General features: G+C 35.8%; 1 protein-coding gene across 1 annotated transcript in view; it reads right to left on the bottom strand.

The window, feature by feature from the left end:
• Positions 1-13,851: 13,851 nt before the first annotated feature.
• LOC134529398 (uncharacterized) overlaps positions 13,852-27,086 on the bottom strand; it is a 36,692-nt gene continuing 23,457 nt past the window's right edge. The window contains exons 3-4 of the mRNA XM_063363471.1: positions 26,289-26,393; positions 13,852-14,082 (exon numbers count right to left, since the gene is read on the bottom strand). Of these exons, the coding sequence (XP_063219541.1) occupies positions 13,947-14,082; positions 26,289-26,393 (241 nt within the window). The 3' untranslated portion in view covers positions 13,852-13,946. The remainder of the gene's footprint in view (positions 14,083-26,288; positions 26,394-27,086) is intronic.

Below are 27,086 nucleotides of genomic sequence, written 5' to 3'. Positions count from 1 at the left end.
GTCGTGAGGGCAAACCATTTTTTTTATTTGCTTCTTCAATGAAGTGTGGGAGACATGACATATTTATTAATTTTTGAAGCGCTACTGTTGAAATGAAAACTGTTAAGAGAGTTCACTAGTACTGTATAATAGCTGGTACGGAATCTGATGCTGGCGAGTGGTAGTGTTAGGGTCAAAGACCTAAAAATCTCTGACGTCACGGCGACCATATTGGATGACCTTGACCTTTGACATTAATCGCTATCTTGGTTTAGGCCAACTTGACATCAAGCATCCCACTCCTCAAAGATTACACTTCTCATCAAGGTCGCCCTCTTGAATTTTGATGTCACATCCGCCATTTTGGATCTGACATCACAAACCCGTTTTCGATTCTGACAGCAAGTCTGCCATATAATTTTCGTCTGCAGGAGGCTGCCACCTTGGATAATTTCACGACCGCTTTCTTGTCTTTTTCTGTTCTATTGGAAGCCGCCATCGTGGATATCGACATATTTGTTAATGCTATTCGATCCTAGAGAGCGCCAGCATCGCTCTGTCTCATGCAAATAAGGTCAATGTTCCATTACCTAACAATAATATTATGATACTTATCGACATATTAAATTCAATTTTTTACACAAAATACATTGGAAGCGCGGTGATTCTAACCATGAGAGCTCGGACCACTGGGTTGTAAAACATACGCATTTGACAGCGCGGCCAACGAGAAAATTATTTAACAAATAATTAATTAAGGTATAAAAATAACACGCATACCTATTCGGACTTGCAATTTGTTTTGATGGATTAATAGCATCACCTACTAAAGGGCTTTGCCGCCATATATTTTTCAATACCTCCTACTAGGAGTGCTAGTGCACACGTCGTCTGCTACAGAGCGCTGCCGCCATCTTGTTTTCAATACTCGATACCAGGAATGTTATTATCATGTAGTACACATATATTCTGCTAGAGGGCGCTGTCACAATATTAGCTTAGTTTTTAAATGCAAGAGGGCATGGCATCCGTCGTCATCTTGTCAGCCGTTTTGGCCGCCTTCTTGAAAATCTGTAATTATTAAAATATAAATTTGAAAAAAAATCCCAAAGTTCATAAAAAAAATGTAATCACAAAAATTTGATTGATTGGATATTTTATAGTTCTGGGTTAGATTTTTGACTGATTAAAAAAATTAAATTTTAGAAAAAAGTATTATTTATTAAAATTACCATAAAAGTGAACGGTTTCAAGAAATAAAACAACACAACTCTTTTACAAACAAAATATTTACCACCTAAATTCTTCTCTACTACAAGAGCAAAGAAACCAGGACATTATTCGCATTTCTCAGTTCCTACAGCATTCTTAGAGTGCGAAGTAGGTAATTTAGATGTCAAGACATATCTTTTCAGGGCAGTTCCACATGAGAGTTGATTAGCATATTTTTTACATAGCACAGAATTCTCAGTTCCGTTAAAAGGGCAGTGACATATTTCATGATGACTTGCATGTTTTATGCGTACATATGTCTTGCCGCAGAATATACAGTTTGATTCTGATGAATGCGCAACCAGTTCATCACAATCCTGATGTGTCTTTTTAATCTTCCATAGTGTATAAACTCACTACAACACCTCTTGCACTATATTTAATGCGTTCAGAGTTAATATAACAGTCGTATTACATAATCTCGAATTTTAAAGGTTTTAAAGTTTTCACAATAAGTACAGTTGGATGATGGAACAACGTTCGTTGCTGCGTCCTTTATCGATGTCAATGTTATTGTTGACATCAGTACTATAGTAAAGGGACTTTCGGGACAGTGGGTGACTGGTATCGGTGGCGGTGTCTGCTGCCTTAGAACCTACATCTCCGATGACGGCACAGCGGCCATATTGTATTTTGGCATCACGGCGGCCTTCTTGAAAGACATTTACCTATACCTTTGAACTTAACCTTTAATTTGACATTTTACCTCAGTCGCCATCTTGAATTCAGCCATATTGACATAGAGCGCCCCACTCTCTAACGTTGCACTTTTCGTTACCGTCACCATCTTGAATACTGACACGACATCAGCCATATTGGATCTGACATCACAGTCACCATTTCAACAGTCTGCCATTTTGATGTCGTCTGCTGGAGACCGCCATCTTGGATGATGTTACGACTGCCATATTGATTTTTTCTTTCCTGCTGGAGGCCAACATCTTGGATACCGACAGCTTTTTTTCTGCTGTTTGTTTCTAAAGAGCACCAGCATCGCTCTGTCTCATGCACATAAGTTCGATGTTCCATAACATGCCTATGTTATTGTGGTACTTATCAACATATTAAATATAATTGTTTATACAAAATACATGGAACCTCGCTGATTCGAATCATGGCAGTTCGAACCTCAGGGTTGTAAAAACTAGGCCAGTGACCGCACGGCCATCGAGACATTTACCAGACTTAGAATTAAATAAAGTACCTATATAAAAACATTCACACATGTTTGGACTTATTTAAAAAAAAATAGAAATAATAGCATCACCTGTTTATGACCGCACCAACACCGTTTATGTTTTAATACTCACTGCTATGAGCGCTAGTATCATGTAGTACACATGACGCCTGCTAGAGAGCGCTGTTATGATCTTGTTTTCAATCATCGACAAAGGAGTGGTATTGTCATGTTGTACACATATCACCTGCTAAAGGTAGCTGCTGCCATAATAATTTTATTTTTACCTGCTTGAGTCCAGTAGTTTTTATTACTGTGGCGTCCGCCATCTTGTATGCTGTCTTCGTCGCCATCTTAAAATTCTGTTTTTTTTAAGCTAGAAATTTGGGAAATATTACAATAAGCATCAAAGTAATTACTCATATATATTGATTGACTCGATGGATTACAGTGCTTGGCTCGATCCCTGATCAATATAAAATGTTTATTATAGGTAAAAGACAAATATTTAATAAATAATGTTCATAATCCTAAAGCGGCTTAAATTCCTCATTTACCAACTTCCAGTAAGCAAATTATAACATATTGACCACCATCTTGGATATTCATGATCATCAACATGGAAATTCAGAAAAAATTCCAAATATCATCAAAAAATCACCTATTAAAATAATGATTGATTCGAACCATTCATGTCCATGTATTGATACCATGCAGTAGAGTTAATTAATTGATTAATAATATATTAAACAATCTTAGGTCCGGGATCAAATAAATTTAAAAACCCATCAATATCACATCAAAAAGCAGAACAGAGGAGAAACACACATCAAGTACTAATGAGTCATGTGGTAAGGGCCATGTGTTCGATACCCATCTCAAACATAGAGCAACAATTTATTTTTGCCTTGCGTGGAAAATAACTTCTAATACACGTGAAGATAAAAGTAATTCACATACGATTAGTCAATGTTCCTAGATGCAAGTAGGTTAACCATAAAGTTAAAAAAAATTCTCAAGGCTGGAGGCAGAGCTGGACGAAATTGAGTGAGGGCCCCGCCTGCCGGCGTATGAAGAAAGACTTTGACCCGCGCGCGGGTAAAGATTTTCAAGCTTGCAGAAACATCCGAGAGACCAGCTGGCTGCTCGCTCGAGGCACGCAAGACGTTACTTTCCACCCCGTCTTGCTAACAGTAAAAAAAATCGTTGAAATCATAGCCCAAAACATGAAAAGTAGGCTACTTGTTGGAATCGCTTCAACGTAAGAGAAACGGAACGATAATTAGAAAACTCTCCTGCCAAACTAACATTTTAGCCCCCAAACATTTTGTAGTGCGTGTGATCTAACACAGAATCGAACCCAGATCATATACCACAAAAAAATATTTCGCCACAAAAATAACAAACAACAAATCTTCATACAGCCCCTCTAGCAGACGACGTGTGTTCTACACGAAACTAGCGTTACTAGTAGCAAGTATCGCAATTAAAAATGGAGGCCTCCAGCAGGTGAAAACAAGATAGCAGCCGTGATGTGATGTAATAATCAAAGATGGCGGCCTCTAGAAGACGAAAACAATATGGCGGCTGTGATGTCATAATTCCAGATGGCAGCTTCCAGCTGACGAAAACATGATTGTGGCTGCGATGTAATGAACCAATATGGCGGCCTCCAGCAGACGAAAACAAGATGGCAATTTCAAGAGTGTGGACAGATGTCATACTAGCTGCCGTATATATTCCTTTATATTAATGACTAGAGGTCATTCTCCTGGTAGCCCCCGTGGGGGAAGGATCCATCGCAATTTTTTATTCTATTTGGGGTCGAACTGAGGACTCAATGACATACGTGAGTTCTTTTATTAAAATTGTCTTTAATGTTTTAATATTTTATTCCAGTTTTTCAAATAATAATTATGGATTTTCAAAATGTGTGTGTGTGTGCCCAGTGTGATGTAAGGTTACAGACGTGGTTATCAAGTGTGATGAAAATTTGCCTTGACAAAATATGCTATCACGTGAAAAGAACTGGTTTAAAAATCATATATATGTGAAAGAATTTATTATGTTTATTCTTTATACATGTTGTAAAATTAAATTTATTAAAACAAAAATGTTTGTGCAAATGGGTTGTTTTATTTCTTGTCCCTAGAACCTTGAATTAATCTTTAAAATATTTTTGTATGGATCAAATGCTATTTAACTCAGTTCAGCTATCACTGGAGTTTATTTATATTTTAAAAGTAATTTTTTAACAATCTTTAGAATATTTTCAAAATTTTTTGAGCGGTCGTTACAGTAATTTAAGATGTGGGTTAAGATGGCTGACAAGATGGCGGACTCTACGATAGTTGAATGTCTGGTGATTGACGTTATTATGCTTTAGAGAGTAATTAATAAACTAATATGGTGGTATCACACTCTAGCAGACGAAAAAAACATGGCGGGGCCAAGATGTTTTTCGTGACGTAACATTAATGGAAGATTAATATGTCTTGGAAGTAGTAGTGGGGAGTCAGTCTGACTGAGCACATTAATAAGGAAGGAATTGTTGACATTATCGAAATTTATTAGAAACTAAATACTGGACATATATAATGTTATTAGTTTTTAAATTATTTGAAATGTTTGTGCAAAATTAAAAAAAAAAATTATTTGTTGATGGTCAATGTCAAGGTCAATACCCAGTTGCTTGAGTTTTTTTGTTGCCATTTTAAGGAAATTAAGTTGCAGCGAGAAAATGTTAGTCATTCTGAGTAACATCAAACGCCAGAATTTTTTACAGAAAAAAAAATGGAAAATTTCCTCTCGAAAAGGTTATTTTTCCATTCAAAAGGGGAAATTTTTGGTCATTTTGTGAACATTTAAGTCGTTTTTGAAACCCTTTGTGGAAATTTTGACACCAAAATGACCGACCTAACACCACAATTCAAGATGGTGGCTGGATCCACGCCTCCACGACTCCAGTAGATTGCGCTCGGTTTGGCTATTACGTACTACTGCTGTTATTTATTTCACGCACTTATTAATGTAATAATTATTGAAATTTGGTTTACATTTAATGTGAAAAATAAGAATATTTTATGTACTAAACCTCTTAGGTACTGAAACAATTTTGATTAAAAATGTTTAATTCCTATAACTTCCATTGCGTAGTTGAGTACACGACGGCTTTTTGTGCGAGGGATATCGGGTTTGAGTTCCGGATAAGCACTGGTCTAAGAATGTGTTTGAAGCTGACACGATGCGAACAGAATGACAACCTACAAATATGCGTTTGATAAATTTTGTTTCGATCGATTCCATTCACCGAAGATGATTCGAAGTTGCTTTCCGCTCACAGACGTTTCTGTGAGCCGATGTTTTTTTTTTATTTGTTTTTTTTCGTCTGCCAATGATTCCCTTCAATATTCCATTCTAATCGGATTACCTCTCATTCTCTCTATTACCCGGATGTTATTCACGAGTAAAAAGTACTCAGGTGGCTAAACTCAGTAAATTGTTTAAGAAAAAATTATTCCAGAATTTATTTTTTGTTAAAGCTCATCATATTCGCCGTGCCACCGTTCTCTCAATGAACAGTATCCACACCGACGACTGTAAATAATGTACATATTTATATAGTCCTATTTTGTTATTACTATAGTACATAATGCTTGTAATACGTAATAAACTTCTATCGAGTGCTTTCTGCAACTAGTGACCTGACAAACAAAAAACATTTAGTCCCGGGCTCCAATTAATGCAGAAGGTTTTTTAAAATTTTCCTTCAAGATTATCCTGTAAAAAATGTAAATAATGTAAATGTATGTCTATGTGAGAATAGTTTTAATGTTAACAAAACAAGTTATGTTCTTTGGTAAAAGAGCACTGAGTGCTGGAGTACCAACTACTATTGTACAATCCGTGTAAAAATGCATAAATAAAGACATGAATTTGAATTTTATCATATTCGCAAACAATTTTACTTTTCATCTGAATCATCGACTTATTTTTTTTTAATAACCGGAAACGTGGCTCTTGCATGTAAAAGAAAATGTTGTGGTGGAGAGTTGAACGAACCCTAACCATGAGGGATATGCGGTGTACGTTCGGCGTGTTTGCGGTTCAGAAGGTGACAATTACTTTGTGTTCGTATTCAGTTCACATGTTTGGCTCGTGACAGTAAAAAAGATGGTTAGTGACGTCACAGTCCACTTCGCTAAACAGTAACGTTGTTTAATGTAGACACTTAAGTTAACAGTTCTAAAATATTACTTTTGAAATAAATTAAAGGAAGAGAGATAAGAACAGATTTATGTTTGATTGGTTTCAAGAATTTTAAGGCCAAATAATTTTTAATCGTTTCATTTTATATATTTATGTACATTAGAGCACATAATTAATTAAGTGGAAGACCTGAAGTTACTAAAGACTGGCTGCTACATATAGTGTTCCCTGTGATGTCATTGGCGTATAGTATTTAATTATTTTTTTTTGCGAATGATTACAAATAATATAAAACTTACTCTATACACTATGCTGCGGTCTTAAACATTCAAAAAATGTGAATTTTTTTGCCTTCATGAAGGTCATTTTCCGATGTTTTAAGTAGATATAATTGATATGGCATAGAAACGGTTGAAACCAACCTCTCTTCCAGTTAAATGCATTGTTTTATCTTGAAAGATTATATGTATGTCAGTGCCCTTAAAATAATTTGTTTTTGTACAAACTTATCGGCTGCTATATAAAAATTTACTGCACATATCACTTTTAATCGTTTTTTAGAGACCCTATCATGTGGTCGGGTATTTGATCACTAGGCTGCCTCACAAAATGCTGTAGTACGTTTTAACGTTTGTTTGAATGAACCATCGCACAGTGGGCAAGAGAAATTTAAAACTGGAAATAATTGTAATATTATTTCATCTGACTCGTACATAACATATTAATTTTAATATTATTTTGTAGTCTAAATCAAAAGTAACTATCATAATTATTACATTCAGTTAAAAAAATCGTACAGATAAAACAATTAAATAACAAGCACAAAACAAATATAAGACTTTTATATTTACACTCATAATCTCAAAAAGAATATCATCTCTGTGTTCAGCTCTGTCATCACATCATCATAATCACAAAAAAAAATGTCAGAAGAATAGCTAGTAATATAATATAGTAAAACCATCTAAACAAACTACATATTTACGCTCAGAATTTCAAAACAGATCATTTACATATCAGAAGTTTCATCACATCATCATCATTATTATCACGAGCATCATCATCACAAAAATATGACAAGTACTAAAACAATACAATTTTCAAAAATCGTTATCTACACTAAGAATAAAAAAATCATCTCCTTCAACAAAACTGTCATCATAATTGTTATCCACATCGTCATCCACGTTGTCATTTACTTCATTTTTTTTTTAACTTTAAATAAAGATTTAAACAAGTATGTTAAGTTATGTAGTTTTTCTTTTGTATTTTGCTTACAAGAGGTAACTCTACCAGAACACAATTTTTAAAAAAAATATCTTTATTAGTTTTTTCTCGACTGCCCTTTCTAACGTAGTGCTCCATTTAAATATTGAAGTCATTACCTATTACAAAATTCTTGAGCTTCCTCTGGTAACTTTCATATTGGTAACAATGAATTTGATACAACATCAGGCCCGTGAATGAAGTATTCATGCGATGTTGGTGACATATTGTACCATGGGTATTTGTCTACAAATCTTGCTGTATCATGGGCAAACACACCGAATTTTCTACTTCAAATTTGTGTCCACTGGATATCATTATTATAATTTTTTGTATTTTGGTTATCAGTTCCTCATCTAGTTTGGTTATATCCGCAGAAATTTTTGCACTTTTAAAGAAGAGTCTTACTGAATTTCCATCATATTTGTATTCGAATCCTGGTTCAGTTTTGTCAACAATCAATCAAAAACATTCTTTGAATTCTTTCTGGAATCTAGCTTTATTTTGTGAAACAAATATTACAAACAAAATCGAAACTGTATCATTCACATAACCAAGCATTTAAAAATAAAAAAATATTTTTTTTTTTAAATTTTAACATTATACATGTTTTTAAGTTTTAAAATATAGAAATTGCCTAGCATACCTACGAACTAAAATTTTACATTATATTAAAATAAAAATTTGCTCCTAAAAGTTAGATTCCCGGTCAGATATTGCTAATAAATATCAGTACTGATAAAGCAAAGTATTATTATTACACTAAGTAAATGGTAATAAAAAAATGTTCCAACTGTGAAAACGCACTGCAGTGTCAGATATAGGTAAACCAGTAACAATTTATTAAAAGACATATTTCAATAAAATATACCAACAGTAAAATTAATTGATTCTGTTCTCTTTGATCCTTCGAAGGGACGATTTTGGGTTTAAAAATAAAGTTATAGAATTTTGAACTGCTTTTGTGTTTTGAGTTAAGTTTATGTAAAATGTTCTTGATTAAAGATTGAAATTTAAAATTAAATATTTATACAAGTTCTAAAAGAAATGTAAATAATTATTTGCAGTGCTGTACATAGTATGACATATTACAGTTCATAACTATTGTAAAAACAATTTATTTATTATTTAACTAAGATAATAATTCGAATACAGAAATAGAATGTTGAAATATGATTTAAGTCAAGATTTAAAAAAAAAAAACAACATTTATTCATATTTTTGAAAGAAATAAAAATATTTTATGCTACGGTTAGTTTAAGAATAATTGCGAACTGTGCCATTAGTAAAGTGGTGAGTTTGTCTACGACGATTAAATATATATTTTTTGTTGCAATAGCCTATAAATGATAGACGGACACATTTTGTAGGTTATTGCTCATCTCTATCCTAACTTATGTTCTTGTTTTTATGGAAAATTTTCCGCTAATTATAAAATAATCCCAGTTAGAACTTAAACTTAACTATTACATATATCATTGAAATTACGTGAACAAAATAATATTTATTGGGCATAGACACACACACTGGCAAAAATTCAGTCAGGAGAATCGATAAAAAATGTGTTTGCATAATGTTTTTCATGTGTTAAAACCAATGACAAATAATCTTTAAACTGTTATGACTTTCATACCAAACCAAAATTAATCTCATTTAACGAATAAACGCACTTGCCCCACAGTTAATTTGGTAGTGTATACATTATGTTTTCTGTTAGTTGAAAAGGAACTATTAAAATCATTGTTGGATATAACAGGGAGTTGAGGCATTTTACTGGGAGAGGGCAGTTGGTAATAAATACTCTTTATTGAAAACGGGGTATGAGGTGAAATGTGCTAGAATATTTTTAAAATAAAAATAAAGCAAATCAAAAAAAATATATTCTGCATTAATATAGCAGTCTCTTCACAAGAACATCAAAAACATAATAACATTGAGTCAGCCACTCATTAAACTAGTGGATATATTAGCTCGCTCTGCAGTACCGAAAAGCCTTGAGATCAATGACTGCAAACCATCAATAACTAGGGAGAATGTTTAAATTATTTTAACCAAACATTAAGATATTATGGCTCTATGTACACCATGCTATCCGCGTTATGAGCGTTGAAGCAATCATTCAAATTTACAATTTTAGATCCATTATAAACATTAGTCTTACGCTATACGTTCGATATCTCTGCTACAGAAACATCATAAGAATCCATAAAAGATTATTAAAATTATGACAAGTACATATTCGCTTTAAACATTATTAACACAGTTTGAATGCAAAATATTTTATTATAGTTTTGAAGAAAAGGCGTGTGCAATATTTAAATATTATTCCAAAATAATATTGCCTTCAGTAAAACAGGAGTTGAAACACCGTCGGACCTGCGGTGTGGATATTTAAACATCACAGACTGCGCGGCCAGCGAGTCGCCGCTGGTTGTCGTGGAAGAGAAGCCCGAGGCTCCGTGGCTCCAACAATGGACGCCGGGCAGCGACTAGTTGTCCAGTGACGCGGCCCGCCGAGTTGTCGCTGACAGGGATCTGCAGCGTCCTGCCCTCGCTCCAGGAACAGTGGACGTGCTGGCACAGGTCGCTGGAACACTCGCTGCATGCTATTCTTGTTAACAACAGAGGTCACCCAAGAGGAACCTATTTTTTTTCATTCAGAGTCCCTAAAGAGCTGCGAGGTTCACAATTGTTTACGTATTTCGTCGGTGAGAACATCGTAATTGTAACTTACGTAACGTAGCATACGTCGCTTCAAAATAGCTTGAAATATGTAAAAGCTTAACATTAGAAATCAACTCATTCACATGAAACTCTCAAGCTATCTACACAAGTTCCTTATATACGCAACACCTCTTGCGTCCGCCCTGTATCAGATGCAAAACGACACAACAGTCATTTGCTGTCAGAGAGTATGTCTTGACTTATATTTACACATGTATGACTATCTGCCACGTTACTTCCTAATGCGAAGTGTTGCGCCGGTCTCTTCAATTCACAACGGGTCCACTGCGTAAATTACTGTTTTAAGTGCAGCGACCAAAACAAGACTAAGTACATTTCCGCGCTTTAATTTTCTTTTACCAAACGTGATTTTTGAAAATATTCTATCACCAAAAATTAAATTTTTCGAAAAGATTCAATCACCAAATTCTTTTTTTTTTATTAGAATTGAGGAACATGAAGGCACCTTCTTTTGTTAAGGCCCACAATAATAAAGTTTGAAAGATTTTTTGGGTCCCTTGGATATATCGTTTTAGACAATGCGAAATATTTCCAGTACGTGGTCATTCGTGATTTGTTCTTTCAGTGCGCCTTGCGTCTCAACTACAGTAGCCCTTACTGTCCTAAACATGCTGAATCGAGGTACTTGATTTCATTAATCTTGTCTTCAATGTCACGAAGGATGGTGCCTCTGGATTCGATCCTGGTGTGTGGAGTCTGCTGTACTAAACAGAGCTGCGAGCCAATTTCATTGCGCGCACTTTTGTTTGTTGTGTGAGCGACAGCACTATATAATTTTATTGAATCTATGCAATGCAGCAGGACTATCTTCTTGGCGATCTTTGCAGATTTCTGTTGATAAAATAGGCTGTATTTCTCTCGCTACTTCCTTGACTCTCTTCTGCAACCTGTTTCTTCTGCTCTACTTTGGACGATGCAGAGATGCATTATCTAAGACTGTGACGACAGGTATGAACTAAGAAATGTGTCGCTTTGTTGGTAGCAACAGCATTCCAACTTCGGAACTGTGAGACGGAGGAAGCGGCTTAACGTTGTCCTAGTAAGGGTTTGGAGCGAAGGGTAGCAAGCTGCTCTCGAAGAAGATGGCTGGGCAACCAAACTGCGCGCACGGCCTCCATGACGTCCGCCCTGACGAGATACTGTTTTGTGTCGTATGCCTACTTCATCTTTTGAGTCTGTACTCCCCTACTTCTTCTTCGCGCTTGGGCAGTGTTTTTACACGGCGTTTCCTTTAGCTTTGTGATCTCAGCATACTTCTTCTTTAATTGACACTGGTCGTGTTAACGTGTAGAAAGTTGTAGGCTCAGCTTCCTAGACTTGGTTTCTGTGAAATATGATGAGTACGACTATAAAGTTAAAAAAAAACGTGTAAAATTTGTGTTCGAACTCCGTTAAATAACTTTCCATATCAAAAAAGAAATTGGCACCGACTTTCCAAATTTTAGTTTTGATATTGCTTAGATTTTGTAGTTTCAATTAGGCCGCGTGGCTTTTTGACTAAGCTACTTGCTTTGAACCACTTCTTAACTTATCTCGACTGCATTGTTAAATGCACTTGGCCACTCGCGCTGTAGCTGTCCACAGCACTCCATATGGAGCGAGTCACCTTGTGTTTTGATTGGACATGCACATTAATGTTTAGGAAACTTTACGTAACTTTTTGGGCGCATAGTTGCTCTTGTGATCTATGTATGTTGTCATGTGACTTTTACTTCCTAGAGTACCTAGTTGTTCAGAATGTTGGGTCTTACTTGTGTGTGGATTTCTTTATGCTTAATGTAATTATGCTATTTGTTTTTTCCTACTTTTTCCGTTAATACTGTTGGCGCTGCTTACATTTTAAGTTTGACTGTTTTGCTGCTTTCTAAAAATTGCATTTTGCGGGAGCGATTAAATTTCTACATTGTGAATGTTATTAGTCTTACCTTTTCGCGAGAGTTATTCTCTTGATTGGACGATCGGATTTATATTCTCATAATTCATAAGTTCTTAATGTATCTTTTGTATTACACATTTGTACTACCCTTAATATGATTACCGTATTATCGCTATGAAAATGTGTAAGGCCTTATTCATTTTTGTTGCTGCTTACAGAGACTACTGCATACTTACTGTCTAGGCCCTTAACTTTGCATGTATGTGCATTTATTAACCTCAGCTTAGAAGCTATTAGTTACTTATTAAGTGATTACTCTATTCACTTTATTAAACTTGTGTTCACGTATTTCGAAGTCCATTTATGTCATGCTATTATTTAATGTTATCATTGTAAATGTTAACGTAAAAAATTTAATGTATGAGTTTCATGTGGAGGTTAAAGATTTGAAAATAAATAATGTATGCTTTGTTATGTATGCCTAGTCGTTGTCAAGGGCTCTAAAGGATTTCAGTTTATGTTAAAGGTTATGGAAAACCCCTACATGCAACTTCAACTAACATTCTTTGTGACTTGTCTTCTGCTGGTTTTACAAAGGCCAGCTAAAATACATCACAGCTTTACTGGAAGATATTTATTAAAAATATGAAGTTGGATTAACAAGACCAAATTCTCACAAAACATCTTAATTGACAAATTCAGATGCTTTTAAATAACATTTTTTTCTTTTCATTTTCGTAAAAGTACGATTCCAGTTTTCAATTACAGAGTACCGATGCCATATTTTAAAATTTTGTATTAATTCATACAGTGTTTGTATCTGTAAAATAGTATTTTGCAAAATATTTTGTTAACAATGTGAGTCAAGTTAAGAACATGCACTTAGTAAACACTTTGCGTTTGTATGCTTTTTTTTACACATACACTCAATTGTACGTAATTGGACGCAAATTTATCTCAATCATAGCAAGAAAATATATAAAGTTAATATGATTTATAAACTATTTTACAGCACGTTTTGGGTAAAATAATGTTTTCTTTTCTAGAATATTCAAAAATATGGATTGATAAAAAAAAAATCATTAAAAAATTTATTTTCATGAAATTTAAGCTCGTGATCTAGTATTTAGAGAATTTCAAATAAATAAATAAATAAATAAATAAATAAATGCAATTCTGCTCTTCATTAAGAAAAAATATAAAATTTTGTGCATGTCTTAAAATGTTTATATATTTTTAAAAAAAATTTAAAACTAATTTATAAAATCTTTAAAATAAATTATGGAATAAAAATAAAGTCCACATTTTATATTTTTTCTGGGTTCGTATTAAACAAGTCTTAAGCAGTTGGATGATGCGGGGTTTGTTATAAACGAAACTGTGTGTTATATGAGTTAATGGCTGCTGCACAACTCGCCTATCCTAGTCCTCTGCATCCACACTTTCACTGTACGCCATCGCGTTGAAGATGGAGACCGGGCAATCTTCAGCTAAGCTCTCGCACTGCTCCGAGTCCACGTGGTAAGGGTGGACGTGTTCTCGCTCGGCATCCGGCACGCTGAAACAGCAGGTCAGAGGATTGTACGACATCAGCAAGGTTAGGACAATACTGTGCTTTTGGCGCTTGTTGATGCTGCGTAGAAATTTCTACACGTAAACACCGCCGTAAATGGCAGCATGAATGATGCTGCAGTGTTCCCTGAGAGTACGCTTGCAGAGCTGTACTTGATGTTGCTCTTAATAAGCCTGAGGGTCTTCAGCTTCCTGGGAGAGAAATGCCAGTACCACATGTCATTGTGACTGATGATGCCTTCCCACTTACACCGACTATTATGAAGGCCTATCCAGACCAAAATCATTTTCAGGCCAATCGCATTTTCAACCACAATTTTTGCAGAGGACGTTGTGTAGTAGATAATGCGTTTGGTATGATGTCAAACTAGTGAAGTATATATACTGCTGTCAACCATTCAGTTGGCAGCAGAAAAAGTGGATTTGCTGAAGTCAGTATGTTGATGCACTCTACAAATTTTTATTATTTTGCTAAAGAATGTAGATTATTTAAAGTCGTGCGTTGTTGAAGACACAACTACTATTGATTGGTTAGTGCTAGTATCTCAAGGCCTCAGCCAACAGGGTATAAATCTCCACAGCAAAGAAGCAGCAGTCGTTCGAAATGAATTGAAAGACTATTTCGGTGGTGTTGGATCTGTTTCATGGCAGGATACCATAAATCATCAATATCAGTGGTAATTCTGTGAGGTTCAGAAACTGCAGACACATTATTTTTTCACATTAATTTTATGCATGTAAGTCAAAATAATGTTGAATATATTGACTCTGTAAGTCACACTTCAAAAAGTTTCAGTCAATTATGAATTATTATCCAGTAACAAATACTATGTTTTTGATAACTTATCAGTAGAGCAGATATGTTACGGTTTTATATTTATACCAGATTTGTTCTAAATATTGAACGCAACCATAGCATCATTTCCAGACTTCTACCTGCCCCTTCACCACATGGTCTATTTCATTTATGGGTTGCATAACTTAATTCTTAGTGTGCATTTTGTGCGCATTTGAACACGGCTACATTTTACCTGCCTGGACACGGGTGGTGACAGAGACCTCCCTTGTGGTTTTCAGGCTAAAAACTTTCTCAACATCACCCGCGCCACGCCGCAACAAAATGTGAACATCAAATTTTTTGTTTAAGACCCAAGGACTTTCGGTGCCCACTGAATCAACACCGACATGGTGTTTGTTAATGTGGGACCAGACGGCCCCTTGAGCGATGCAGCATAAGTGAACACAATTTAAAAAATAATATCGAGCAAAAAGGCCCTAGAAGTCAATTTTTTTTGGTTTAATTTTATTTATATTTTTAACAAGTTTTACTGAAATATTTCCTCTTAACCACTATAGTTTTTGTGTCACTCGTTTACGATTTGATATTTTTATTTACATTTGGTCCCAGATACATTTTTCGTCTATGCGAGGCAGTGTTGGATGCAAAAATACTAAAGAATTAGTTGTAAACTCATAAAGTCATAAATATACAAAAATATCACATATACTTGAAAAATCTAATCATTTTAAATAATTTAAGTTACATTTAAAAACTTCTCTAGTTTTATTTATTACAATCATCTACTAATTTTTTTTAAAAAACTCTATCAGCTTAGTAAAAAAAAATGAGATAAGAGTAGTATAGGAAAGTATTTTCTGGCACAGGCGTCAGGCGGTGGAGCGTGGAGCCGGTCAATGACCGACCAAACTGACGTCACGGCGGTCATCTTGGATGACCTTGACCTTGACCTTTAACCTTGACCTGGAATTTGATCCTCAAAAATCGCCAAAAATGACCAAAATTGGGCAAAAATTGCCCAAAATTCCTCAAAAATCGCCAAAATTTCAATTTTTTTGAAAAAAATTTCCGCCAAAAAATCTCAAATAATTCCACAGTTCAAAAATTAGGATTTCGAAAATCCTCAAAAGTCGCTTTGCCCTAGAAAAAACGAAAACTCCTAAAAGCGGCTTAAAACTCCTAAGAGCTAGCCGCTTATAAGCCGCCGACCTTGAAAATAAGGATGTCATGGAAGCCATATTGGATGATGATGTCACCGTTGCAAATTTTGTTACGGCCGCCATCTTTAACTTTTTTATTTATTATCCGATTTTAATGAAAAAAAATTTAAAACTTATAAAAAATCCATTTAATAAAAATTTAATAAATTATTTATAAAAAATGTACTTTACGACACGGAGCTCAGAGTCCTCGGTTCGAACCCGGTGAGGGCAAAAAAAAAAAACAACTAAAAATGACATCCGATCCTTCCCTCGCGGAGGGCGCTGGCATACTGACTCCCACCACTTTTTTCAAAGCATATATATATTCACCTAGTATGACGTCATGTCCGCCATCTTGTCTTCGATGATGGAAGCCATCATCATTGTATCGTCGGCTAGAGTGCGCTGACGCCATGTTAGTTTAACTCTTACCCGCTAGAGTGCAGTAATCATTTATTACTAAGGTGCCCGCCATCTTGAAATTTGGCCGCCATCTTGAAAATCCGTAATTATTTAGCTAGAAATTCGGGAAAAGTTCCAAAATTCATTAAATAAATCACTCATTAACTTACATATCGATTCGACCCGCTCCTGTTCTTGGTTCGATACCCGATCGATGCAATAATGTTTAATTTTATGAAAAAATAATAATTTCAATAATCCATGTTAAACTTTCGTAAAGAGACTCTAAATCCTCTACTACCATCATCCTATCAGACGTCAAGACTACCATATTGGAAATTCGTAATTTTAATGCTAGAGATTCGGGAAAAAGTTCAAAATTCATTAAATAATTTTTTTAATTTATATACTGATTGATTAGATCGAATAAGGTCCTTGGTTCGATCCCTGGCCGATACAAAACAACTTTAATTTTAAAAAATACCACAAAAGCGACAGGTTTGAGAAAATAAAAAACACCACAAGTTCTTTCAAAAAAATTTATTACATAAATTCAATACACAACTACAAGTACAAAAAGAACACTGACAAATTACCAAAGCCTTTTGGATTCCACGTTTCAAACAGTCTTCTTATTGTACGGACTAAGCCTTTTACATGACTTTAAATGTCTATCCGATCCGTTCATTACCTCAGCCAGAGACGGACTGAAGTCCATATCACCAGGGTCTCACTTATATAGACTCATCAGTCGGTACAACACATGAGTCAAAACAAGAACCATGTTCATTATACTCACACTTAACTTTCTCGGAGCATTTTACATAATGAAGATGTAAGCTATCAAGACGTGAAATTAGTTTTTTGCACTTATTGCACTGAAATTGTATTCTTTTAACATTATTAGAACAACTGCTTCTTTCATGTCTGCGAGCATTTGAGGTGATAGTAAATGATGCGTCACAGTATTTGCACTGACGCAATGTACGCTCTTCATTAGTTGAAGAATCCATTGCTGACGATGAAACTTCGGATGATGGTGGTATCACGTCTGTTGAAATCTCCTCCACTGTTGACATCGTCGGTGCACACGGGATCTGCTCCTTCTCCGTCGTAGCTGTCGTCAAGGTTCCCGTAGTCGATGGTACAACCTCCGAGTTCAACGTTAAAGACGGTAAAGATGCCATCGAGGTCTCAAGAACAGCTAATTGACACGACTTATGCACCAGAAGAAACAAACTAGGTGATCCTTACACCGCTGTCGTCAGAAACAAACTGAGCGTCCTGCTGTCTAGGACTCGCTTATATACATGCACCGTATGGAATAATACGATAGTCAAATCAATAACCAATTACTAAAATACTAGAGTCAAATCTACAAATTAAAAAAGAGGATCATTTGATCGAAAAAAAAACTCTATCTCTCCAATATACGCCAGGCTCCAAGAGCTACAATTCACGTCATCAGATCCATCTACATTTTGCTCCTATGCTTCAATTGACCATTAGCTGCAAGTGCTCCAACAGCTCCATCAGCTCCAACACGTAATGTACGCAATGTACGCGCAATACATGCAATTTACAAGCAATAAATGTAATGATTACACAGTACACACAGGAAACTGAACGTACACACAGTACACACAGGAAACTAAACGGACACACAGTACACACAGGAAACTGAACGTACACACAGTACACACAGGAAACTGAACGTACACACAGTACACACAGGAAACGGAACGTACACACAGTACACACAGGAAACGGAACGTACACACAGTACACACAGGAAACGGAACGTACACACAGTACACACAGGAAACGGAACGTACACACAGTACACACAGGAAACGGAACGTACACACAGTACACACAGGAAACGGAACGTACACACAGTACACACAGGAAACGGAACGTACACACAGTACACACAGGAAACGGAACGTACACACAGTACACACAGAAAACGGAACGTACACACAGTACACACAGGAAACTGAACGTACACACAGTACACACAGGAAACGGAACGTACACACAGTACACACAGGAAACGGAACGTACACACAGTACACACAGGAAACGGAACGCACACACAGTACACACAGAAAACGGAACGTACACACAGTACACACAGGAAACGTAATGATCACACATACAGTAGCGGAAACACACACAGGCTTAGTTGGAAATCAGAATACAAGAAATAAAAACATTAAATTTTTACTTTCAATATTTTATTACTTCTCAACATTACACAAATACAAGTAAAAGAAGCCATTATTATATGTAGCCAGCTTTCCTCAGTTCGTTGAGTATGAAGGATATTTCTTTGATGCACGGATAGTTTCCTGCACAAAGCGAGCCATGTAGAAGTCTTAGCCGGTCAACCAATATGTTTGGATCTTTCCATGATGTGTAATCAATCTCTTCTACCACCATCTTACTTGCTTGTTTATTATAAATACTTTTAATATCACAATCGTCCCAGTGATCATAATAAGCATTATCAGATTTATTTAATATATCACGTCGTTTCCATCGTTTCGGTCTCAGGACACCGTCACATTCTTCGATCTTGTCAGCTTTAGGTGCTTCATCATAGTCTATGTCTTTGTCAACAGCCTCAGAGTCACTGTAACAATCACCGTAGAAGGAATCGTCTTCACCCAATTTACCGTAATAATTCGTTGTTGATGATTTCGAAGTGTCTTCATCGTCTTCATGCTTCCTTTTTAGGAGTCCATCATTTTTACAAAGTAGGAAAGATCTACTTGAATTCGGCTGGAATATATTCTCACTTTTCACGTTAAGGATTCTTCCATTGTCTTCATTCTTCCGTAAATCATCAACCTCCTTCAATTTATGTTCTTCCTCACGATCGGGTGAGCTAATACCATCACGCTCAGGACAAGGAAAATTATTGTCATAATGCAGATCACTCTTCTTTAGTCTAGTGGATCCATCGGTGTCCTCTATGCCGTAAGTAGTCTTGACTTTACATGTTCTACCATGTCTTTTTAAGCTGTCAATTCGTGTTAACAACCTGCTACAACGATTACAGCTTAACATGTTGCGTAGTGGGTTTCTAGCACAATCATTCTTCTCATGACGTCTAGCATTCCTTCTCATGACAAAATCCTTGCCACAGTATCTACAGCGGCTTCCTTCCGATTCAGCTATAGATATCAAACCACGATCCATGGTAGCTTCTGTGACTAATGTTAGATACAAACTGTCAGTTTTCTCCAATTGGAACCATTTCTTAAATATAGTTTTTGAAATATTACATCAGCGAGAGTTAAGTTATCTAATGCAAAGCAAATTGATGCAAGTAGTTCCGGCTATCGTCAACAGATGGCGCCACGTGTTGCTTGCAGGTAAATAATATTTAGTTCTTTTATGCGGGATGCGGGATGCTCACTAACGATCGCAAAAGAAGGATGGCTTCGCTAGACTCCAAGGAGAAGGAAGTCCGTCCTTCCTGTTAGTGCTTCTTAGATATCTCAGAGATTATTTGACTAAAAAATGTTTTTTTTTATTTTCCACCTGATAAAAATATTACAAGTGTTGATTAAGTAGCAGAAATTCACTAATTAAATATAACCTTAAATAAATTAACATGACTCATTACATAGAAAAAATCCTTCATGAAGAGATCAATTGCTCATCTGTAACCAGGAGCACTTGCAGAAAACCATCAAAATATTGCCAAGTATAATCAGGAGCACACGGAGAAAACTATCATAATATTGTCAAGAATAAACGGGAGCACACGGAGAAATCCACCATAATATTGACAAGAATAATCAGGAGCACACGGAGAAATCTACCATAATATTGTCAAGAATAAACGGTAGCACACGGAGAAAACCATCAAAATATTGACAAGAATATTCAGGAGCACACGGAGAAAACCGCCGCAAGTTTTCTTTGATATCATAAAATTTCAGGAAAAAAATAATACTAAAAAATAAAAATAAATTAATAAAAAATTTAAAAAATAAAATAAAATAAAAAATACATAAATATAGTCTGCTAGCTTGTGAACTTCTCATTGTTGAACAAAGATAGAGTTCTAGTACAAGCCAGAATTTTATGTATTTTTTATTTTATTTTATTTATTAAATTTTTTATTAATTTATTTTTATTTTTTAGTATTATTTTTTTCCTGAAATTTTATGATATCAAACAAAACTTGCGGCGGTTTTCTCCGTGTGCTCCTGAATATTCTTGTCAATATTTTGATGGTTTTCTCCGTGTGCTACCGTTTATTCTTGACAATATTATGGTAGATTTCTCCGTGTGCTCCTGATTATTCTTTTCAATATTATGGTGGATTTCTCCGTGTGCTCCCGTTTATTCTTGACAATATTATGATAGTTTTCTCCGTGTGCTCCTGATTATACTTGGCAATATTTTGATGGTTTTCTGCAAGTGCTTCTGGTTACAGATGAGCAATTGATCTCTTCATGAAGGATTTTTTCTATGTAATGAGTCATGTTAATTTATTTAAGGTTATATTTAATTAGTGAATTTCTGCTACTTAATCAACACTTGTAATATTTTTATCAGGTGGAAAATAAAAAAAAAAACATTTTTTAGTCAAATAATCTCTGAGATATCTAAGAAGCACTAACAGGAAGGACGGACTTACATCTCCTTGGAGTCTAGCGAAGCCATCCTTCTTTTGCGATCGTTAGTGAGCATCCCGCATCCCGCATAAAAGAACTAAATATTATTTACCTGCAAGCAACACGTGGCGCCATCTGTTGACGATAGCCGGAACTACTTGCATCAATTTGCTTTGCATTAGATAACTTAACTCTCGCTGATGTAATATTTCAAAAACTATATTTAAGAAATGGTTCCAATTGGAGAAAACTGACAGTTTGTATCTAACATTAGTCACAGAAGCTACCATGGATCGTGGTTTGATATCTATAGCTGAATCGGAAGGAAGCCGCTGTAGATACTGTGGCAAGGATTTTGTCATGAGAAGGAATGCTAGACGTCATGAGAAGAATGATTGTGCTAGAAACCCACTACGCAACATGTTAAGCTGTAATCGTTGTAGCAGGTTGTTAACACGAATTGACAGCTTAAAAAGACATGGTAGAACATGTAAAGTCAAGACTACTTACGGCATAGAGGACACCGATGGATCCACTAGACTAAAGAAGAGTGATCTGCATTATGACAATAATTTTCCTTGTCCTGAGCGTGATGGTATTAGCTCACCCGATCGTGAGGAAGAACATAAATTGAAGGAGGTTGATGATTTACGGAAGAATGAAGACAATGGAAGAATCCTTAACGTGAAAAGTGAGAATATATTCCAGCCGAATTCAAGTAGATCTTTCCTACTTTGTAAAAATGATGGACTCCTAAAAAGGAAGCATGAAGACGATGAAGACACTTCGAAATCATCAACAACGAATTATTACGGTAAATTGGGTGAAGACGATTCCTTCTACGGTGATTGTTACAGTGACTCTGAGGCTGTTGACAAAGACATAGACTATGATGAAGCACCTAAAGCTGACAAGATCGAAGAATGTGACGGTGTCCTGAGACCGAAACGATGGAAACGACGTGATATATTAAATAAATCTGATAATGCTTATTATGATCACTGGGACGATTGTGATATTAAAAGTATTTATAATAAACAAGCAAGTAAGATGGTGGTAGAAGAGATTGATTACACATCATGGAAAGATCCAAACATATTGGTTGACCGGCTAAGACTTCTACATGGCTCGCTTTGTGCAGGAAACTATCCGTGCATCAAAGAAATATCCTTCATACTCAAAGAACTGAGGAAAGCTGGCTACATACAATAATGGCTTCTTTTACTTGTATTTGTGTAATGTTGAGAAGTAATAAAATATTGAAAGTAAAAATTTAATGTTTTTATTTCTTGTATTCTGATTTCCAACTAAGCCTGTGTGTGTTTCCGCTACTGTATGTGTGATCATTACGTTTCCTGTGTGTACTGTGTGTACGTTCCGTTTTCTGTGTGTACTGTGTGTGCGTTCCGTTTCCTGTGTGTACTGTGTGTACGTTCCGTTTCCTGTGTGTACTGTGTGAACGTTCCGTTTCCTGTGTGTACTGTGTGTACGTTCAGTTTCCTGTGTGTACTGTGTGTACGTTCCGTTTTCTGTGTGTACTGTGTGTACGTTCCGTTTCCTGTGTGTACTGTGTGTACGTTCCGTTTCCTGTGTGTACTGTGTGTACGTTCCGTTTCCTGTGTGTACTGTGTGTACGTTCCGTTTCCTGTGTGTACTGTGTGTACGTTCCGTTTCCTGTGTGTACTGTGTGTACGTTCCGTTTCCTGTGTGTACTGTGTGTACGTTCCGTTTCCTGTGTGTACTGTGTGTACGTTCCGTTTCCTGTGTGTACTGTGTGTACGTTCAGTTTCCTGTGTGTACTGTGTGTACGTTCAGTTTCCTGTGTGTACTGTGTGTCCGTTTAGTTTCCTGTGTGTACTGTGTGTACGTTCAGTTTCCTGTGTGTACTGTGTAATCATTACATTTATTGCTTGTAAATTGCATGTATTGCGCGTACATTGCGTACATTACGTGTTGGAGCTGATGGAGCTGTTGGAGCACTTGCAGCTAATGGTCAATTGAAGCATAGGAGCAAAATGTAGATGGATCTGATGACGTGAATTGTAGCTCTTGGAGCCTGGCGTATATTGGAGAGATAGAGTTTTTTTTCGATCAAATGATCCTCTTTTTTAATTTGTAGATTTGACTCTAGTATTTTAGTAATTGGTTATTGATTTGACTATCGTATTATTCCATACGGTGCATGTATATAAGCGAGTCCTAGACAGCAGGACGCTCAGTTTGTTTCTGACGACAGCGGTGTAAGGATCACCTAGTTTGTTTCTTCTGGTGCATAAGTCGTGTCAATTAGCTGTTCTTGAGACCTCGATGGCATCTTTACCGTCTTTAACGTTGAACTCGGAGGTTGTACCATCGACTACGGGAACCTTGACGACAGCTACGACGGAGAAGGAGCAGATCCCGTGTGCACCGACGATGTCAACAGTGGAGGAGATTTCAACAGACGTGATACCACCATCATCCGAAGTTTCATCGTCAGCAATGGATTCTTCAACTAATGAAGAGCGTACATTGCGTCAGTGCAAATACTGTGACGCATCATTTACTATCACCTCAAATGCTCGCAGACATGAAAGAAGCAGTTGTTCTAATAATGTTAAAAGAATACAATTTCAGTGCAATAAGTGCAAAAAACTAATTTCACGTCTTGATAGCTTACATCTTCATTATGTAAAATGCTCCGAGAAAGTTAAGTGTGAGTATAATGAACATGGTTCTTGTTTTGACTCATGTGTTGTACCGACTGATGAGTCTATATAAGTGAGACCCTGGTGATATGGACTTCAGTCCGTCTCTGGCTGAGGTAATGAACGGATCGGATAGACATTTAAAGTCATGTAAAAGGCTTAGTCCGTACAATAAGAAGACTGTTTGAAACGTGGAATCCAAAAGGCTTTGGTAATTTGTCAGTGTTCTTTTTGTACTTGTAGTTGTGTATTGAATTTATGTAATAAATTTTTTTAAAAGAACTTGTGGTGTTTTTTATTTTCTCAAACCTGTCGCTTTTGTGGTATTTTTTAAAATTAAAGTTGTTTTGTATCGGCCAGGGATCGAACCAAGGACCTTATTCGATCTAATCAATCAGTATATAAATTAAAAAAATTATTTAATGAATTTTGAACTTTTTCCTGAATCTCTAGCATTAAAATTACGAATTTCCAATATGGTAGTCTTGACGTCTGATAGGATGATGGTAGTAGAGGATTTAGAGTCTCTTTACGAAAGTTTAACATGGATTATTGAAATTATTATTTTTTCATAAAATTAAACATTATTGCATCGATCGGGTATCGAACCAAGAACAGGAGCGGGTCGAATCGATATGTAAGTTAATGAGTGATTTATTTAATGAATTTTGGAACTTTTCCCGAATTTCTAGCTAAATAATTACGGATTTTCAAGATGGCGGGCACCTTAGTAATAAATGATTACTGCACTCTAGCGGGTAAGAGTTAAACTAACATGGCGTCAGCGCACTCTAGCCGACGATACAATGATGATGGCTTCCATCATCGAAGACAAGATGGCGGACATGACGTCATACTAGGTGAATATATATATGCTTTGAAAAAAGTGGTGGGAGTCAGTATGCCAGCGCCCTCCACGAGGGAAGGATCGGATGTCATTTTTAGTTGTTTTTTTTGCCCTCACCGGGTTCGAACCGAGGACTCTGAGCTCCGTGTCGTAAAGTACATTTTTTATAAATAATTTATTAAATTTTTATTAAATGGATTTTTTATAATTTTTAAATTTTTTTTCATTAAAATCGGATAATAATAAAAAAGTTAAAGATGGCGGCCGTAACAAAATTCGCAACGGTGACATCAACATCCAATATGGCTTCCATGACATCCTTATTTTCAAGGTCGGCGGCTTATAAGCGGCTAGCTCTTAGGAGTTTTAAGCCGCTTTTAGGAGTTTTCGTTTTTTCTAGGGCAAAGCGACTTTTGAGGATTTTCGAAATCCTAATTTTTGAACTGTGGAATTATTTGAGATTTTTTGGCGGAAATTTTTTTCAAAAAAATTGAAATTTTGGCGATTTTTGAGGAATTTTGGGCAATTTTTGCCCAATTTTGGTCATTTTTGGCGATTTTTGAGGATCAAATTCCAGGTCAAGGTCAAAGGTCAAGGTCAAGGTCATCCAAGATGGCCGCCGTGACATCAGTTTGGTCGGTCATTGACCGGCTCCACGCTCCACCGCCTGACGCCTGTGCCAGAAAATACTTTCGTATACTACTGATAAGAAGAAAAATTACTCGCAAACAATAAAAATTAAAGTAAAATCTTAATAATCAATAAGTCACAAATACTTTTTAAACACATCTTCTCTGTTTTTAATACAGGCTTGACATCTATTTTTTTGACAGAAAGAGAAAGACGAATGGTAAACAAAAGGTTTTTACCTGCTCTTTGATTGCTAACTTTGAGTAAATATACCACACAAGTCTAAGGAAAAAGCGCCATACTTTAGCGTGTATATAATAAAGTAGCAAGCATTTGTTGTATTAGAAATAAGGGCGTAATATTCGAGTCAGGTTTTTAATGTTTTGATAAACAAATAAGAGATATTCTATTTTGTATTCTACTCCATTTTCCCCTTACGTTTAATTTTTTAAAAATATCTGATGGAATTATAATACCAATTTTGTACACCCTTGTAATAAACAATACCTACAGGAGTTTATAAAAGCATTCGAACTTCATAAACGCGATTAATTTATTTATATTAGGTTAAAGTTGACCCTTTATCCTCTTTGATTCAATTTTTTTTTAAATTTATGAGTTCACAATTCTTTAGTAGTGCTACGCATCTAACACTGCCGTGCATAGACGAAGAATGCAACAGGGAATAAAGGTAAATAAAAATATCATATCTTAAACAGGTCAAGGAGGTCAAATTTCAGTAAAACGCAAGGCTAATATTTAAAAAAACTCAAAAGAAAAAATAGGACTTCTAGGGACTTTGCTCAATATGTATTTCCTAATTGGATCCACTAACACGCCCGTACAGTTTGTACAATCCTCTAGATTGACATGGTTTTAAAAATATCCGAGAGAATGTGAACTACTCGTGTGCGCTGCAACTTGTTCCCAGCTTGACGGCAGGAAGGGTTCCCCGGGGAACAAGCGTGAGGCTCTCCGCGCCACTCACGTGAAGATGCGCTTGAGGATCCTGAGGAAGAGGTCCGGGCTGTGGCCTCCGTCTGTGGCCTCACACAGCATGCGCAGCACGCAGGCCCGTCCGTTCATCCCACTCCTGTGGAAAAGGCACGGGCGACGTGGGAGCAGAAGGACCGAAGTCCATTCGTGTTGTCTTGTCTTCAATTATACTGACTTGATGTAAGTTTTTGGACATACGCCATTGCTAAAAACTTTTTCAATATTTCTGTGTCGTCATCATTTGTGGTTTTTTTTTTCGTTCTCTTAGTACATTTTTCTTTGTTTTTCTTTGTTTTGTTGACCATATTCCTGTCACGGGATATTTTGTGGTGTTTATATCCGTGTTGACAACAGCAATTTTTTTTACTTAATTTTGTGTTTTTTTGTCTTTTTTTGGGTTTCATTTATATATTTCTTTATTTTTAGTTTTTAGTTTTTCTTCAACAGAAAAAGTTTTTAGCAATGGCGTATGTCCAAATAACTGCATCAAGTCATGCACTCCCATTGCACAAATCTTTCAAAGATAATATTAAATTATACTGTTACTAAAATTGGAACCAAAAATCTGTATTCACTTTACACTTAGGGCACTGATTACTATCAAAAGTGTTTCCAAACAAATTCATATTCTTGTCAGTGTTCGTAAATATTATGCGATGCTTTTTGCAAGTAACATTTGAAAAATGGGTTCCTTTGTTATTACTTTTAAGAAACCAAACATTTTACACAGACTATAAATTTTCTTAAAGATATCAGATCTGTACCAATTCTCAGTCATGGAAATCATACA

This window comes from Bacillus rossius, chromosome 1 (genome assembly GCF_032445375.1).
Source record: "Bacillus rossius redtenbacheri isolate Brsri chromosome 1, Brsri_v3, whole genome shotgun sequence".
NCBI lineage: Eukaryota > Metazoa > Arthropoda > Insecta > Phasmatodea > Bacillidae > Bacillus > Bacillus rossius.
This window is presented reverse-complemented; position numbering and strand designations above follow the sequence as displayed.